Source organism: Xenopus tropicalis, chromosome 5 (assembly GCF_000004195.4).
Source record: "Xenopus tropicalis strain Nigerian chromosome 5, UCB_Xtro_10.0, whole genome shotgun sequence".
NCBI lineage: Eukaryota > Metazoa > Chordata > Amphibia > Anura > Pipidae > Xenopus > Xenopus tropicalis.
The window spans coordinates 49635746-49653315 of NC_030681.2; the positions used below are offsets into that span (position 1 = coordinate 49635746).

General features: G+C 41.6%; 1 protein-coding gene across 2 annotated transcripts in view; it reads left to right on the top strand.

Annotated features, from left to right (window-relative positions):
- shprh (SNF2 histone linker PHD RING helicase, E3 ubiquitin protein ligase) overlaps positions 1-17570 on the top strand; it is a 61579-nt gene that overhangs the window by 11589 nt on the left and 32420 nt on the right. For both annotated transcript variants that reach the window (XM_031902141.1, XM_031902142.1), the window contains exons 8-17: positions 264-520; positions 1120-1689; positions 3346-3597; positions 4256-4334; positions 4719-4882; positions 5979-6235; positions 7364-7485; positions 9097-9185; positions 15785-15877; positions 16521-16628. In XM_031902141.1, coding sequence (XP_031758001.1) covers positions 264-520; positions 1120-1689; positions 3346-3597; positions 4256-4334; positions 4719-4882; positions 5979-6235; positions 7364-7485; positions 9097-9185; positions 15785-15877; positions 16521-16628 — 1991 coding nt within the window. The remainder of the gene's footprint in view (positions 1-263; positions 521-1119; positions 1690-3345; positions 3598-4255; positions 4335-4718; positions 4883-5978; positions 6236-7363; positions 7486-9096; positions 9186-15784; positions 15878-16520; positions 16629-17570) is intronic.

Here is a 17570-nt window from a genome sequence, read left to right on the forward strand (position 1 = left end):
GTGTATTCATGGTGCATCCTTACCCAGAATCTACAAAGTGGCACAATTATGGTTTCATCCCTTGAATTAGTGTCCTTTTTATGCAATACAGCACTTTATTTGCTTTAGTAGCCACTGATTGGCACTGTCCAGCATTATGCACTGTTCAGCATTTATAGACAAAAATCCCCAAATCTTTCCATTATGGTGCAATCTAATGCTAATCTACATGCAGTACCAAGACTTGTGTTCATAATTTGGACTGATAGGCTTTTTTCCCTTAGGTTTACGTGTGATGATATTGGCAGCAATAAAAGAAATTAGTGTGAAAAAGGGAGCTTCCATAATTGCCATCTTTAAGTATATTAGTACCATCTACAGATATGATGTTCAGAGGAACCGAAGACTTCTTAAAAGGACCATTGAGAAACTAATATCAGAAAAAATAGTAGAGCAGGTAAAAGGGCACGGACTTGCAGGATCTTTTAAACTCGGGAAAAACTACAAGGAAAACAAAATCCAAGACAAATCACAAAAACTGGTAAGCTATATAGTTGTGTTTAGATCCTATATACTTATTCTTACAGTTTAAGTGCCAGTCATGTTGGTTGCTCTTCCCAGTTGATTTTACCAGTATACTGTACAGGTACAAGGATGCTTACCTGATAATAGATGCATGTCTGATTATGTGTTCCATTCCATCAAGAACAAGTGGGCTAAAAGGGAAAATAAACCTTCCATAAATCTCTTCCAGTGCACAAAGCAGGCAGAACTTTATTAACACAGAAAAAATAAATGTGTAGATAATCAAACCTATTACCTGTCAGACTAAACATACCCCCAATAGTCCTTCCAAACAACTTAGGTATAAAAATATGGTCTATACTGTCTTGTGCTTCTATCCCACAGCAATAAGCCAAACTTCATTACAGATGTTAGAGGGGTCGCCAAAGATTATTCTTTCTACCACAACTGCAACAGTTATTTTGCTGCTTTCTAATACAGGGAAATGAATGTGTAATTTTGTTTCAAGATATTAAATTGAAATCAAGGCTGATATAATGTTGTTTAGGTATTTGATACTGTATATTTGCTTCATCAAATCATAATCCAAACTATTTTCATTTCTAATTTTTACAGAAAACTAAATCTTCTAAAAGGTTACAGCACAGTTTATCTGAACTCAGGGATCATGAGAAAGAGCAGCCTGAGAAGGTTAAGTGCATCCATGCTGCTGCAAAAGATCATGACTATTGTACACAACATAAGGAGAGTACTACTGACACTGAACTGAAAGACAAGGGCGAAGTAAAGGAAAGAAATGTTTCTAAACTAAATGCTAGTTTAGAAACTAAGCATGAAAATGTCTACGCAGATCATCCCCATTCTCAGGAGCAAGTGTGTCAGACTGGTGCTGTTTTTCCATTCAATACTGCAGATTACCGATTTGAATGTATATGTGGTGAACTGGGCCTCTATGATTACAAAGCCCGTGTACAGTGCCTACAGTGCCATCTATGGCAACATGCAGAGTGTGTAAATTATAAGCAAGAAAACCTGGGGGTCACACCTTTCTACTGTCCTCATTGTCTGGTTGCCATGAAGCCAGTTCCCACTGGAGCAACTCTTATCATTTCTCCCAGCTCCATATGTCACCAGTGGGTAGATGAAATCAACCGCCACGTGCAGTCATCCTCACTTCATGTTATGGTGAGCAAACTCGGACCTTGTAGATGCTTCCCAATTATGTCTAGAAATATTATAATTAGGGATGCACCAAATACAGGATTCGGTTCGGTATTCGGCCAAGATTTGGCCCCTTTTTGGCAGGATTCAGATTCGGCAAAATCCGCAGTCCTGGGCGAACTGAATCCAAAAAATCACGTGACTTTTTGTCACGTAAACATGGGAGTTGCGCGCATGGGCGACATTTAACCTTCCCAAAACTTAATTAGCATATGCTAATTAGGATTCGGATTAGGGTTTGATATTCGCCCGAATCCTTTACAAAGAAAATTTCAAAAAAGTGTATTCGTTGCATCCCTAATTACAATGTAATATTCCTAATGTGTAATGGTACATTTGCTGTGAAAAGTCCTATCACAATCAGCTGTTTGTGACTTCTAATCCAAAGCATGGTTTGGTTGAATTGCTGGTCCTCTTTCTCTGAGATGCCACTGTGTATGCCCTGTCACTGTAGGGGATGAGTTATGTGCTCATTTGCTGACATATTCTTCAGTATGTAGCTTATTCATCTGAGCACATCTGCTTTATATGTTCTTATTGTCTGACTGAGCATGCTGTACATGTCTGCAACATACCATTTTCACACATGCACACTTGGCACTGCTTACTAATCTCTGTCTCATGCATGTACCCAGACACCATCATGCCTGTTTAGCTTTGTTGTATAGTACCAGAAATATTGCTAAACTGCCTGTGCATGAAGCTGTATAAGTGGATGCCAAAATCTAAGTATTTGTTGAAGCATGTTTTGTTGTTTGCACATTTAAACTTTGGTATCCAACACTGGTCTAGTTTACTTACTCATTACTGAATTCTGTATTGTGTTACAGTATATCTTTACATTCCAGTATTGTTCCTTGTGATTTCTATTTTTATGCAGGATACCTCTTAGGCTTTGGTGATTATTTTTTTTGTTGTGTTTTTGACCTAGTCTGCCTCATTTCTTTAGAACTTCACTTTAAAGTGTTTGCTGTTGGGTGGAGAAATGCTTGTATGTGCAGAGTACTGCTCTGGTACCTGCACCTACCTGTAACTGCTTTTTTGGTACCTGATCTACTACTTGCTTATCATCATAAAGCCAATATCATCCTATACTAGAAGTAAGGTAATCATAAACCCAGAAATGACATAAATTGTGTTAGGTGAAAGGTGACAAAAGACACAAAGAAGCTTACTTTGAGACTTGCATTCGCACCCACTGACCTGCTTCTGTAACTGCACATAACTGCAGGTTAACCTACTGCAGGACTGTAGTTGTGGGAGATTTGAAAATCTTGTTCTTTCATACCTGCCAATTACTAATTAGTTGATGGTTTCTCCTAAAGCCATGTTAGTAGAAAACTCGTTTCAGAATGAAATTAGTTTTACTAATAAACACATTTTTTTACTATTTTGTTGGAAACATCTCTAAAAAATTTTTTTTTAATTATTATAGTTCATTTGAAGTAAAAATTCTTTGGTGTTACTATAATTCAGGGCTTTGGTAAACATTGTCAAAGATGTGGGTATTTAATTCCATTGTGTAACCGGAGTTTATATTATTCTATAATCCCAAATTCCTTCTACTTATTCCAATGTCTCTGTTGTTATCATTGATTTATTAGTTCACCTTTCCTTTAGGTATACCAGGGTGTAAAAAAACATGGCTTTCTGCAACCTCAAATGTTAGCAGAACAAGATGTGGTTATAACTACCTATGATGTACTCCGATCTGAGCTAAATTACGTAGATATTCCGCACAGTAACAGCGAAGATGGAAGGAAGTTTCGAAATCAGAAGCGTTACATGGCTGTACCAAGCCCTCTGGTTGCTGTTGAGTGGTGGAGGATATGTCTTGATGAAGCCCAAATGGTTGAGTGCACAACAGCAAAGGTAAGTGAACCTGATAACACTGTTTTAATAAACACTGTGTATTTTAATATGTGACCATGTAGGTTCAGGTTAATGCAATTCTTGGTATTACATGTTCATGAGTATGAAGGTCAGAGCTCCTATTATTGACACTCTGTGCATTACATGGTAATAAACCTGCAGCTCCAAGCCACCTCCGGCTACCTAGGCTACTAAAGGTTTTTACAGTAGAAAGCTTTTTCTCTGTAAAAATCATAGATGCCATGACATATGGAAATCGCAACGTATATGATTTGTGTGATACTTAAATCATAGTAGAGAATTTGTACTGAAGACGTTAGATGATTTTTCATTTGTACAGGTAATGGTAGAGATATAGAGACGTACTGCAGCTTATTATTTTCTGTAGAACTGTGGCTCTTGCTTGCACCTACAGGCATGTGGTACCTCTTCTTCAACAATCAAACCTGCCTCCTTCCTCCAGACTAATATTCTCATAGCTCATCCAGTGATGTCTTAATGCAGCTTAATTCATTAGATCTTAGGTTCTTCTTAAGGCCTCTGTAATATGTTGTCAACCTTTATCTTTCACTTGTACATGCTCTCCAAAATCCACCTCTGTTGTTTTCTGGAATTATTAGCACCGCTATAATTTATTTGGCAAACATTTTTTTTTCAGGCCGCAGAAATGGCCTTACGTCTTAGTGGGATCAACAGATGGTGTGTAAGTGGCACTCCAGTACAGCGTGGCCTTGAAGGTAAGAATTTCTTGTAAATAATAGTTTTGTAAAAGGCTGTATTAGCGTACTGCTAAAGTAGAACTGCCAAAGAGAGTATGACAAACTAGGGCAGTTTATCAATGAGATGAAATTGAGTGTGATGTACATTAGCTAGCTAGGCTGCTTAGAACCATGTTTGCCCCCTTATCCTTGATCAAGTTAAAATATGGTATATCAGACCTTAATCTATAAGAAGGAGCACCAAACACCTAAAGTTTCTTTGCTAGTATATGTATGCATGAATGCTTATTTATATGATATACATTGTCTGTTTTTAATCTGTAGATAATCGTGAGGGAAATACAAAATTCAGACTTCATTTGTTCTGTATAATAAAGTGTTCTTTTTTTTTTTGGGGATTAGATTTATTTGGATTAGTTTTATTTCTTGGCGTTGATCCTTATTGGGTCAAACACTGGTGGGACCAGCTTCTATATAAACCCTATTGCAGAAAGGATCCCTTTCCGTTATATAAATTCATATCCAAAATAATGTGGAGGTCTGCAAAGAAGGATGTCCTTGACCAGGTAAATTGTATTAATATGATTGTTATTCTTGAGTAAGCACTGGCAATAATAATTGTTTTAAAGGAGAAGGAAAGGCTAAGTCACTTTGGGGTGCCAAAATGTTAGGCACCCCCAAGTGACTTTAATTGCTTACCTTGTACCCCGGGCTGGTGCCCCTGTTAGGAGAAAACAGCACCAGCCCAGGGTACCTGTAGCAAGCGCTTCCTCCTTCCTGCTTCATTTTGCCGGGACCCCACGACATGCGCTTTTCACTCTACTGCGCATGTGCGTGCACGTGAATCAGGAAGTAGGGAGCGCTGCAGCTACCCCGGGCTGGTGCTGTTCTCTCCGAACAGGGGCACCAGCCCGGGGTACAAGGTAAGCAATTTAAGTCACTTGGGGGTGCCTAACATTTTGGCACCCCCAAGTGACTTTGCCTTTCCTTGTCCTTTAAAAGGCTTTGATTTGTATAATATATACCAAAGGCAGTATAGTTGGTGGAGTCTGAGTTTATTTTTACTCATTTCCTAAAAGAGCTGCCCAAATAATAGTTGATTCCAGTGAGCTACCTAAGTGAATAAGCAGTAAATAAACCTGGGTTAAAGGAGAATGCAAGTCAAAATTTAAAAAGCATACTGCCCAATAGTCCTCCTATTGTTTAGTAAAAACGCCACACTTTTGGCTCAACTAATCAAAATATTTACTCAGTCACACTTACTTCACATTTTCTAGAATAGGCAGCGATCTCTAAAAAGGTATTCTCCCTTCCTTTCCCTCCTTGCTTCATACTGCACATGTGTTTCATTCCCTCCCCCCTCCCCTCTGCCAGATCCGCTTCTGATTGGCTGGTGGGCATGTGTAGCTCAGAACAGGAGACATGATCAAGTTACACACATGCTCAGAGAATAGGAAGGCTGCCGCTGGCAGCCTACAGGAAGGGAAGAGAGATTTCAGTGATGTCACTGTAGTCTTCACACTGCTGTAGGCTGCCAGCACCATATCTCAGAGAAGCAAGCAGGGATCTGGGAATTTAGATATGCAGTAAGTACTTAAAAAGAATGCCTTTAGACTTACTTTTAATCTATATTAACCTTTCATTGTCCTTTAATTTCTTCAGATTCAGATCCCACCACAAACTGAGGATGTTCACTGGCTTCATTTTTCTCCTGTGGAGAGGCATTTTTATCATCGACAGCATGAAGTTTGCTGTCAGGATGCACTGGCGAAGTTTCGTAAAATAACAGACTGGGCTCTCAAACTAAGCAGCTTGGACAGGAGAACTGTATCCTCCATACTTTATCCTCTGCTACGACTGAGGCAGGCTTGTTGTCATCCCCAGGCTGTAAGAGGGGAATTCCTACCATTGCAGAAAAGGTAAAGCGTTTTTGCTTTACCTATAACATTATAAAATATAACTTGCATGGGATGGTGAACCAAAAACTGGTGAAAGTGTCTTACTAGAACTAAGGCAAACCTGCTTAAGGGCATTTTGACCCCTAAAATTATCAAAGAAGGAATTTTCCCTTCTCCCATAACCCAGCAAAGGGGCCTAGGGTATAGACATCACTAACTTTTCTCCAATCACCTGTGACAGTGATGATGGAGGCCTAGATTCTTGGGCAGTGGATGACAGAAGTATATTCTATTCACCCATTTGATTGTTTGTTAGAACAACAAGACAAGATGCTTTCCATATTTCCACACAAACATATTGCATTGGACACTAATTATATCTTTTGTAGCTGGTATAATATGCTAGTGAGTCTTCAACCCTAGCTTTGCTGCTGTGAATTGGCTTGGGAAGAAAAGTTTCCTTTATAGTGTATGAACATAAACTATGTAGCTATCTGCTAACAGATATATATATATATATATATATATATTTAATTTGGAACCTTATATTTTGCTCAGATCATTTAAAGTTTACATCCAGATAAAGTAAATTATAAAATAATGAAATGCAAACTTATACCTTATTATATCCCAGCTGTTGTTAAAGGCCTGAGAGATCTAAGGGGGGTGACCTGCATTCAGCAGGGCAGAGTGCAAAACACAGATTTGAAACACTTTGCACTCTACCAGAGACACAGGTCCTTTCATTTCAAAATGGAGCAGAAGGACCAGTGTCGTCTTAATAAAGGCAAAAGTGTAATCATGAGGGGCTGGCTAGGGAAAGTACATAAGCATCCAGTTTCTTGTCACCTACTAAACTCCTAACTTGCATGCCATTTAGACAAATTAGTGTAAGTTATAGAGCTACAGTGAGCACATTTTGCTATGGAGCCTGTCTTTATCGCCATCCAAGAGGTAAGCACAGGACTGCTTTGGCTCACCATCATAGAGCTTGGCACCTTGTGCTTGTTTTTAATCCACCTAAATTGCAGATCATAGCATTGCCCCAGAAGTGCTCTGGAACTTGCACCTTGGGCTTTTGTAAATGACCCCTCTAGTGTTTGAAAATCTCTAAATTAGACTAATACTGGTTTGTTCACTTTTTTAAAGCACAATGACCATGGAGGAGCTGCTGACATCACTACAAAAAAAATGTCGTACAGAATGTGAAGAAGCCCATCGCCAGCTTGTTTGTGCTCTTAATGGCCTAGCTGGAATTCACATTATCAAAGGTATGATAAAAAGTTTTAGAGAGAGAGCACAAAATTATAATGATTCATAATATACTGGCACTATGTTTTGCTTGGTAATAACATTTTCTGAAATTAGTTTTATTAGAACTTTGCTATCTTTAAATTGCTAAGCTTGTGTATTGTGTGTATACGGAGCATAAACTTTTTGCACATCATTACTCTCTTCCTAAGTATATAGTTTTTCCTTTATTATCTCTTTTTCTTTCGAAATTATGGAAATTAAGAGTTACTAAATGTCAATTTACTTTTACCATTAGAATTCAGACTTAGGGGCTGATTTACTTACCCACGAACGGGTCGAAATGAGTCCGATTGCGTTTTTTTCGTAATGATCGGTATTTTGCGATTTTTTTGTATGTTTTGCGATTTTTTCGGATTCTTTACGAATTTTTCGTTACCAATACGATTTTTGCGTAAAAACGCGAGTTTTTCGTAGCCATTACGAAAGTTGCGTAAAATCTGGCGATTTTTCGTAGAGTTAAAACTTGCGCAAAAAGTTGCGCTTTTTTCGTAGCATTAAAACTTACGCGAAACTTTGCACCTTTTAAGTTTTAACGCTATGAAAAATGCGCAACTTTTCGCGTAAGTTTTAACGCTACGAAAAATGCGCAACTTTTCGCGTAAGTTTTAACGCTACGAAAAATGCGCAACTTTTTACGCAACTTTCGTAATGGATACGAAAAACTCGCGTTTTTACGCAAAAATCGTATTGGTAACGAAAAATTCGTAAAGAATCCGAAAAAATCGCAAAACATACGAAAAAGTCGCAAAATGTTCGTTTTCAAGTCGGAACTTTTCCAATTCGGGTCGGATTCGTGGGTTAGTAAATCAGCCCCTTGGTGTTTTTCTGCAAGTGCACATTTCCTCTTTATGAAAAGTTGATTTCAATGGTTATTTTCTTCATGTGTATTTCCATGCACGAAGTGCATGTTTTTGCATTGCATTTGCATTGACGTTGCATTTAATACAGGGAGTAATGTACCCCCTATTGTAAAATATAAGGCTATTATAAGTCACTTAATAGTTACTTGACCGTATAAGAGCAAGAAAAAATATATTTAAAGAATTATATTTTTATAATCCACAACTGATGATATAAGGATTTATAGGATATTCACCAGAAACCGTACACCAGCTCTTAAGATGGCAAAAACCATTATATTATAAACAAAAATTGTTACTCATTTGCCCAGTGTTTAATGATTTTGTCATTTTAAAAAATTGCAGAACATTTGCTCAAGCTGGATGAAAATTCCTATAATTTGCCATCTGTTGAAAATTCTTGCAGGAGAATAATCGTTTTGTTTTCATATTGGTATAAATAAAAACACAAAATAAAAGTTGAAGTGAAAAAAAGGAAACAAATTCCCGGGGAAAAAGGTGAAAGCTCAAACATTGATTTTTTGCCATTATTATAAAATTTGCCTCTGTGCTTGTCCCATACTAGCTGCTCCCACAGTGACAGGTAAAAGGCTGTTAGCTCCAGCTCAGCTTTTAGCTTATTAGTTAGTATGTCAGTGTATTTGATGAACAATATTTGATTATGTTACTATATTTAAAGCTAGAATTGATTTTGTTTGGATTTTGCAGGAGAATATCCTGAGGCAACAGAATTATATAGGGAAGTATTGAGATCATCGGAAGAGCACAAGGAAAAACTTAAAACTGACTCTTTGCAGGTAAGATTTATAAGCTGTTTGTTACAGGACAAGAGAATCAGAAAAATATATATTTCTCTGGCAGGTGTCTGTGGGACACAGGGACCTTGGGGTATAGTATCTCCTAGCAGGAGCAGGACACTAGAAAGAAAGAATAGGAAGGAAGCCCCTCCTCCCTAGTACTATACCCCCTTGCACTTCCTGTTAACCTCAGTTTTTTTCTAGTGTCCCTAAAGGAGACAGGACCTTTACTCTTCTCTGGATTCCTACATGGAAATAGAGTTTTTCAGCGGTCAGGCTAAGTCTGACACCAGGGGCTGACCTTTGGACCTCCACCAGGAGAGTTTCCTGACTAGGTTCCCCCCTCCGTGGGACTACAGAGCTCTGAGGCCATTAAGACTCCAGGGGAGCGGGCCATAGCAGGTTTCCTGCCTCTCTAACCGGGTGCAGACGCTGCACAGAGCCTCACTTGCCTTCTACCAGGTTCAGTATTGTTCTTGTCTGTCTGCCGGCTCTCCCTTCGCTCCCCCTGCTGTTGCCTTTATCGCCGCTCGGTTCTTGCGTTCCACCTGTGCGTTCCACGCCATCTTGCGTTTTTTTCTCCTCATCTCGCGAGATTTCGCCTGCTTTCTCTCTTGGCGCGTTTTTTCTGAGAGACTTCGCTCACTTCGCGCTCTTTCTTCAGAGACTCGGCAGTGCGGTTCTGTTAAGCAAGAGACTCGGACACAGGGACCATTCTCTTTCTTCTTTCTATTCTGGCTCACTGTCACAGTAAGGGGGAAGGAGAAGGGAGAGGGTGTCTCTGAGTTTATCAGGGGAGTTACCCAAGGGGTTAACCAAGGGGCCACCGGTCTCCTCATACTCAGGCACAGGCTATAACACATGAATTAATATTTATTATATTCATTGTATATTAGATATATTTCATATATCTTGAACTTATAAAAAAAAAAAAAAAAAAGTTTTTGTTTTTTCCTTTTGATATTCTGCTGTAAGGTATTAAGTTACACAGATACCTATCAAGGGCAGCTCTACTTCATTAGAGCAGTTCCTGAGGCATATTATACATATTATACATTCTGTGCCTTAACTGTCTTGCTTCACAATAGTAGCTTAGACATTTCATACCGGCCTTTTCATTACCACATGGCAGAGGGTAATTCAGATGGCCCCTTCTCTCGGGGGGCTTCCACCTCCGCTAAGGTCAAATATTTGGCATGCGCCAAATGCTGCAAGCGCCTTCCTTCTGGTAGAAAGGAGCCATTATGCTCCGCATGTTCCAAGCCAACCACAGAGGTTATTTCTAAGGCTCAGGATTTACCTCCTACAGCTACTCCGGAGACTCCACTTATCCCAATAGCATTGGAAGCTCCGTTACCCGCTGCCTCTTCACAGGCTGAACCTCCTCAGTGGGCGATCCAGCTATCTACAGGAATTCCCAAACTAGCAGACTGCTTGGGCAAGTTACTAGACAGACTGGATCATGATGCTACCCATGCACGTACGTCACATCAAAAACGCCAAAACCCAAATTTGGCAGATGACTTCAGTGACATAGAATCTCCACATCCAACTGCGGACTGGGAACATTATTCCCTAAGCGAAGGGGAGATTTCATCCGAAGATGATGATGATGTGGAGGAGCCTACCCAACACTCCTCAGAGGCTATAGACTCCTTGATTTCGGCAGTCATCTCATGTTTGAATCTTAAAACTCCAGAGGCTGCTCAGGAATCTTCTCAGCCTCTATTCAAGAGACAAAGGAAGTCCCTTACCATTTTTCCTTCCCATCAACAACTGGACAGTATCATACAGTCCGAATGGGATCACCCTGAAAAGCGATTCCAAGCCAGCCGTCGTTTCCAACGATATTACCCTTTTCCTCAGGAATTTCAGGAAAAGCTATCCAATCCTCCTTCTGTGGATGCTCCGGTATCCAGGCTCTCCAAGAACACGGCTTTACCTGTTCCCGATTCCTCATCATTTAAGGATCCCATGGACAAGAAGATGGAGGGATTCCTCAGGTCCATCTTCACGACAGCGGGAGAGAGCCTTAGACCAGTGCTGGCAGCGGCCTGGGTCTCTAGAGCCACCCAGTCTTGGACAGACTCTCTACTTGACTCCATTAACTCAGGGACTCCTAGGCACGAGCTGGCAGCTCTAGCTACCCAGATTAAGAGTGCAAGCGAATACCTAGGAGAGGCTTCCCTAGACGCAGTCCAGGCAATCAGCCGCACTTCAGCTTTATCAGTAGCAGCCCGCAGGTCTCTCTGGCTAAAGATGTGGTCGGCGGACCTCTCTTCTAAGAAGTCTCTTACTGTCTTACCATTCAAGGGAAAGTTACTATTCGGACCAGAGCTGGATAAAATTATCAGCCAAGCTACGGGAGGAAAGAGTACTTTACTCCCTCAATCAAGAAATCGCACTACTTTCCGACGAGGTCGTTCCTTTCGTACCAAGTCGTCCAGAGCTGCTCCTTCCAGAGACTATTCATCACAGAACTCCTTCAACCGTAACAGGTTCCAGAACCGGCCTAAGCCTTCCTGGCAGAATAAGCGCTCCCAACCCAAGCCTGCAGATAAGTCCTCACAATGACTATTCTATGACAAGCCACGATCCGGTAGGCGGTCGCCTCCAACTTTTTCAAGAGGCTTGGCTACAACTTACCACAGATCCATGGGTCCACAAACTCATCGCTTCGGGCTACCGTCTCGAATTTTCCTCAATGCCCCCTACCCGATTTTTCATGTCCCGTCTACCGGCAGATCCCATCAAGCAGGAGGCTCTCTTGTCCATTGTACACGAACTCCTCAGGGAAAAGGTGATTGTACCAGTTCCATCAGGCGACAGATTTCGAGGTTTTTATTCCAATCTCTTCATCGTTCCCAAGAGAGACGGCTCCTTCAGACCAGTTCTAGATCTGAAGCACCTCAACACCTTTCTACGCGTCTCACGTTTCAAGATGGAGTCACTAAGATCGGTCATTGCCGGCATGTCTCCAGACGAGTTCCTGGTGACCCTGGACATAAAGGATGCCTATCTCCATGTCCCCATTTTCCCTCCGCACTGGAGATTCTTACGCTTTGCTATCAAGAATCGACACTTCCAGTTTACCTCCCTCCCCTTCGGACTCACATCAGCACCCAGGATCTTTACCAAGATCATGGCGGCAGCAGCTGCGACGCTAAGGTCTCAGGGGGTATCCATAACCCCTTACCTGGACGACCTCCTACTCAAGGCTCCTACGTTCGCATTGGCGATGTCCCAGCTGTCCGTGGTTCTGAACACCCTGACCTCTCTGGGATGGAGGATCAATACCACCAAGTCATGCCTCATTCCCGCTCAGCGGATGTCCTTCCTCGGGTTAATATTCGACACAAGGCTTCAGAAGGTCTTCCTCCCTCCCGAGAAGATCTTAAGGATGCGGGACATGGTTCGCCTTCTTCTCTCCACACCATCTCCTTCCATACGACTGGCCATGCAGGTCCTGGGCACGATGGTGTCGGCCATCGAAGCTGTGCCATTTGCTCAATTCCACCTACGACCACTCCAGTGGAACATACTGGACCAGTGGAAGCGCAAGAGTCTGTATCAACGAATGCACCTTCTTCCCAGGACCAGAGCTGCGTTGGCATGGTGGCTAGACAAGTCACACCTATCCAAGGGGCGCACTCTAATAGAGCCACAGTGGCTACTACTGACTACAGATGCCAGTCTAAAGGGATGGGGAGCGGTACTACAACATTTCACAGCCCAGGGAGTCTGGTCCGCGTCAGAGAGTCGTCTACCTATCAATATCCTGGAGATCAGAGCGGTTCGGTTAGCCCTTCTACACTGGCAGAACCGACTCAGGGGACAGGCGGTCAAGATTCAATCGGACAATGCCACAACAGTAGCTTACCTCAATCATCAGGGAGGCACGAGAAGCCGCCAGGCCCTAAAGGAGGTCAGTCTGATATTGACTTGGGCAGAGTCGAGAGAAGTTCACCTATCAGCAGTTTACATCCCAGGACTAGAAAACTGGCAGGCCGACTATCTGAGCAGACAGAAGCTAGATCCAGGAGAATGGGCCCTAAATCCCAAGGTATTCCAGGACATCGTAAGCAGGTGGGGACTTCCGGAGGTCGACCTCATGGCCTCGCGAACAAACCGCCAGGTACCCTCATTCATGGCCAGGTGCCGAGATCCCATGGCAATAGCTGCAGACGCACTCACAGCAGAGTGGAACTTCTCCCTGGCGTATGTCTTCCCTCCACTTCCACTCATACCAAGGGTTCTCAGGAAGATCAGGAGAGAACCCTGCCTACTAATTCTGATAGCTCCCCATTGGCCCAAGAGGGCGTGGTTCACGGATCTAATGTCGCTCAGCAGGGACGAACCCTGGCGACTTCCTCTACATCCCGACCTACTGACCCAGGGTCCTATCTGTCATCCCAAGCCTTCATTCCTAAATTTGACGGCATGGCTCTTGAGTCGATAGTTCTCTCCAAGAAGGGCTTCTCTAGGGAGGTGGTCCAGACCATGATGGCAGCCAGAAGACCTGTATCTGCTAAGGCCTATCACAGAGTCTGGAAGATTTATTGGGATTGGTGCCACACCTACAACTATACCTTCCAGGAATTGTCAGTTCCTCGAATACTATCCTTTCTGCAGTCAGGTCTCGACAAGGGTCTCTCCCTAGGATCCCTGAAATCCCAAATCTCTGCTCTATCTGTACTTTTTCAGCGGAAGATAGCTACTTTTCCAGATGTGGTCACATTCCTTCAGGGAGTTTCTCGATTACATCCTCCCTTCCGCGATCCCATTCCTCCATGGGACCTCAATTTAGTACTGAACGCCCTACAAGAGGCACCTTTTGAACCCATGGCTACCATTCCCATAGCCTGGCTAACATGGAAGACAGTTTTTCTCATAGCCATTGCCTCGGCTCGCAGGGTCTCCGAACTCAGTTCCCTCTCCTGCCAACAACCATACCTTATTTTCCATGAGGATCGCGCAGTTCTGAGAACTACTGCTTCATTTCTACCCAAGGTGGTCTCTTCATTCCACATTAATCAGGACATCACTATTCCTTCATTCTGCCCGCGACCAGCTTCTTCCAAGGAAGTGGCTCTACACTCCCTCGATCCAGTCAGAGCGCTCAAGTTCTACTTACATCGTACCAAGGACATACGTTCTACTAACTCCTTATTCATTTTACACACTGGTGCTCAAGTCGGTTCCCAAGCTTCAAAATCCACGATTTCGAGATGGATCAAAGAGACAATTCGCAGAGCTTACATTGCAAAAGGGAAATCTCCACCTTTGAAAATCAGGGCCCATTCCACGAGGGGCATAGGAACCTCCTGGGCCTTTAGAAATAAAGCATCTGCTGAACAGGTCTGCAAGGCTGCGACCTGGTCATCTCTACATTCCTTTACCAAATTCTATAGTTTCGAAGTGTTTGCAGCATCTGACGCACTTTTCGGGAGGAAAGTTCTTCAGGCTGCTGTCTGTTAATTAGCAGTCTTCCGCTTCCGCCCTCCCTTAGGGCATAAGGGACAGCTTTGGTATGTCCCCAAGGTCCCTGTGTCCCACAGACACCTGCCAGAGAAAAGGAGATTTTGTGATACTCACCGTTAAATCCTTTTCTCTCAGGAAGTCTGTGGGACACAGGGCTTCCCCCCCTGGAAGCGGTCATCTGAATTTTCTGTATACTGTATATATTTCGTTCCTTAGTTATCTTGTTGACAAAACTGAGGTTAACAGGAAGTGCAAGGGGGTATAGTACTAGGGAGGAGGGGCTTCCTTCCTATTCTTTCTTTCTAGTGTCCTGCTCCTGCTAGGAGATACTATACCCCAAGGTCCCTGTGTCCCACAGACTTCCTGAGAGAAAAGGATTTAACGGTGAGTATCACAAAATCTCCTTTTTTATGTAAAACCTTTATAGAGAATTAAAAGCATTGTTTTAAGGGGTGATATGGGGAGGTATTTTGATTATATGATTAATTTTAGATTTTACTAAAAATATTTTTTTCAATATAGTATCCCTTTTTTGTTTATTCTGTTAGCACAGTTAGTGGACACCAATTCTAAACTTTTAAACTGAAAGATATGACATTGTGAGAATGTTACCTTTTTGCATGAATTCAGATTCTTGATTGGCTTAATTTGCATGCATCCGGAAGTAAGGAAACTTGTGCCTCTGCCCCCTCCAGGGTCTGTTTGCTTATGTTTTATCAACTACCCCTCAAGCAAAATCTGGTCTTCAGTTTCTTTTTTTTTTTGTAGCAACGTGTACTTTTTTTTTAAAGAGGACCTGTCACCAAGACATAAAAAAACTGTACAACAAAACACACATTCTATTTGTCTGAAAACATCCATACATGTCATAAAGATATTTAAAAATCTCAGTCATATATTGCTTATCCTGCCTCTTTGCGTCAGGCATATAGGCAGGGCAGGCAATTACTTTCATTTTTCATTCAGCACTTCCTAGTTATCATTGCATTCCTCACATTTCCCTTTCCTCCTTTTTGTCAATAATTGTGTAACCTGAGCAGGGGCATCAGGTCCCTCATTCTGGCACATGAACAAAGTTTATTAAACCTTATTTTGTATTTGTTCTGTTTTCATTGCAGAGGCTTCATTCCACGCATAATCTGATGGAGCTGCTTGCTGCTAAACATCCTGGAATCCCTCCAACCTTACGTGATGACAAACTAGCAGATGAGGTAACAGCCTATTTAGTACAGTCCATCGTTATTTGTGTATTTCATAAATAGTGTTCATTTTTGTGAGTGGGGAGGAAAACTTGCTTAAAGGAACTGTAACACTAAAAAATAAAAATGTATTGTTGCCCTGCACTGGTAAAAGTTGTGTGTTTGCCTTAGAAAGACTACTATAGTTAATAGAAATAGCTGCTGTGTAGGCATGGGGGCAGCCATTTAAATTGAAAAGGCACAGGTTACATAAGAAGATAACAGATAAACTGTGTAGAATACAATGGGAAGCTATGCTACTTATCTGTTATCTGCTTAGTAACCTGTGCCTTTTCTCCTTTTTTCAATTTAAATGGCTGCCCCCATGGCTACACAGCAGGGTATTTTTATAAGCTGTAGTAGTGTTTATGAAGAAAACACACAACTTTTACCAGTGCAGAGCAATAGTATATAATATATTAATTATTTTTATACACTTTCATTTTTTGGTGTTACTGTTCCTTTAAGGTCTAATGTATCTCTCACACACAGGTTTATTTGGATTGTCTTCACTCTATTTATATATAAAATATACAAAAAGACAGTTGCTAGACAACAGTGTATCATATGGTTTTATAAAATGGTAATTTCAAATAAATTCTTTCCATATTTCTAGACTAAACAACTTAAAGAGCATTATATGAGCAAATCAAATGCAGAAGTGTCTGAAGGGCACCAAGCACTACAACCTGTTTTGCAGTCAATACGTGAACTGCAAAGAAAGGTACAGTATATGTTACTAAAGACTGTTTACATTGATTTGTTAAGACCTGTGCTTAAATGTTATCATTCCAATAAATAGTTCTTTTTAATAAGCATGGATTCATTTTTTATTAGTCTCATTATGAGGCATTGTATGTTTACAGAATAGCATATCAGTCAGATTGAAAAATGTTTTATTTTAACCGGTTACTCTGATGTACAACATCACATGGCTATCACTAAATATCCAGTAGCCAGTATCGCTAAGTAAACTCTCTGTGTGCAGGTTTGCATCCTTCATACTTTGTAGCTGGGAGCATGATCATTGTCAAAATACAATGTTAACAAGCTATCTGATCGCTTGTTGGCCATACGCGAGTAGATTTTAGCTGCTGATTTGACTCTCTCGTTTTGAATGGGCAGCTTATCTGCCCAAATATGGGACATTCCGACAGGCTTACCCCCAACCCTTATCTGGCTGAAAATCGGACAGATATTGGTTGGACAGGTTGAAAAGCCTCAAAGCAGTGATGACTGCGTTGGCTTTGATGGCCTGTATCCCTGTCATTGTGCTTTAGGGCCAAACAATCATATCAGTCCAATATTGCCTACCTCAAGGTGCAGATATCAGGGAAAGATCTTCTTGTCCGACAAAATTTCCAGATGGACAGATCTTTCAATGTATGGCCAGCTTAAGCTCAGTTTGACTAAGGACCTAGGTATCTCTGGAGTGGGAGTGGACAGGAAGAAAGAAACACTGCCTGACCTACAGTTTATTGATACTGACACAGCTGCTCTCATTGATAGGAATGTGTAAGGCAGAGTCACTGGGCGGAACCAGGTTGTTAGGCACCATTGATTCTAGTCGCTTACTTCCTACCCTATGGCGGTGCTCCTCTCTTTTAAAAAATATACCAGCCCGGGGGTTTCTTCTCTTTTGACAAAGAAGGTCTTTACATAAGAA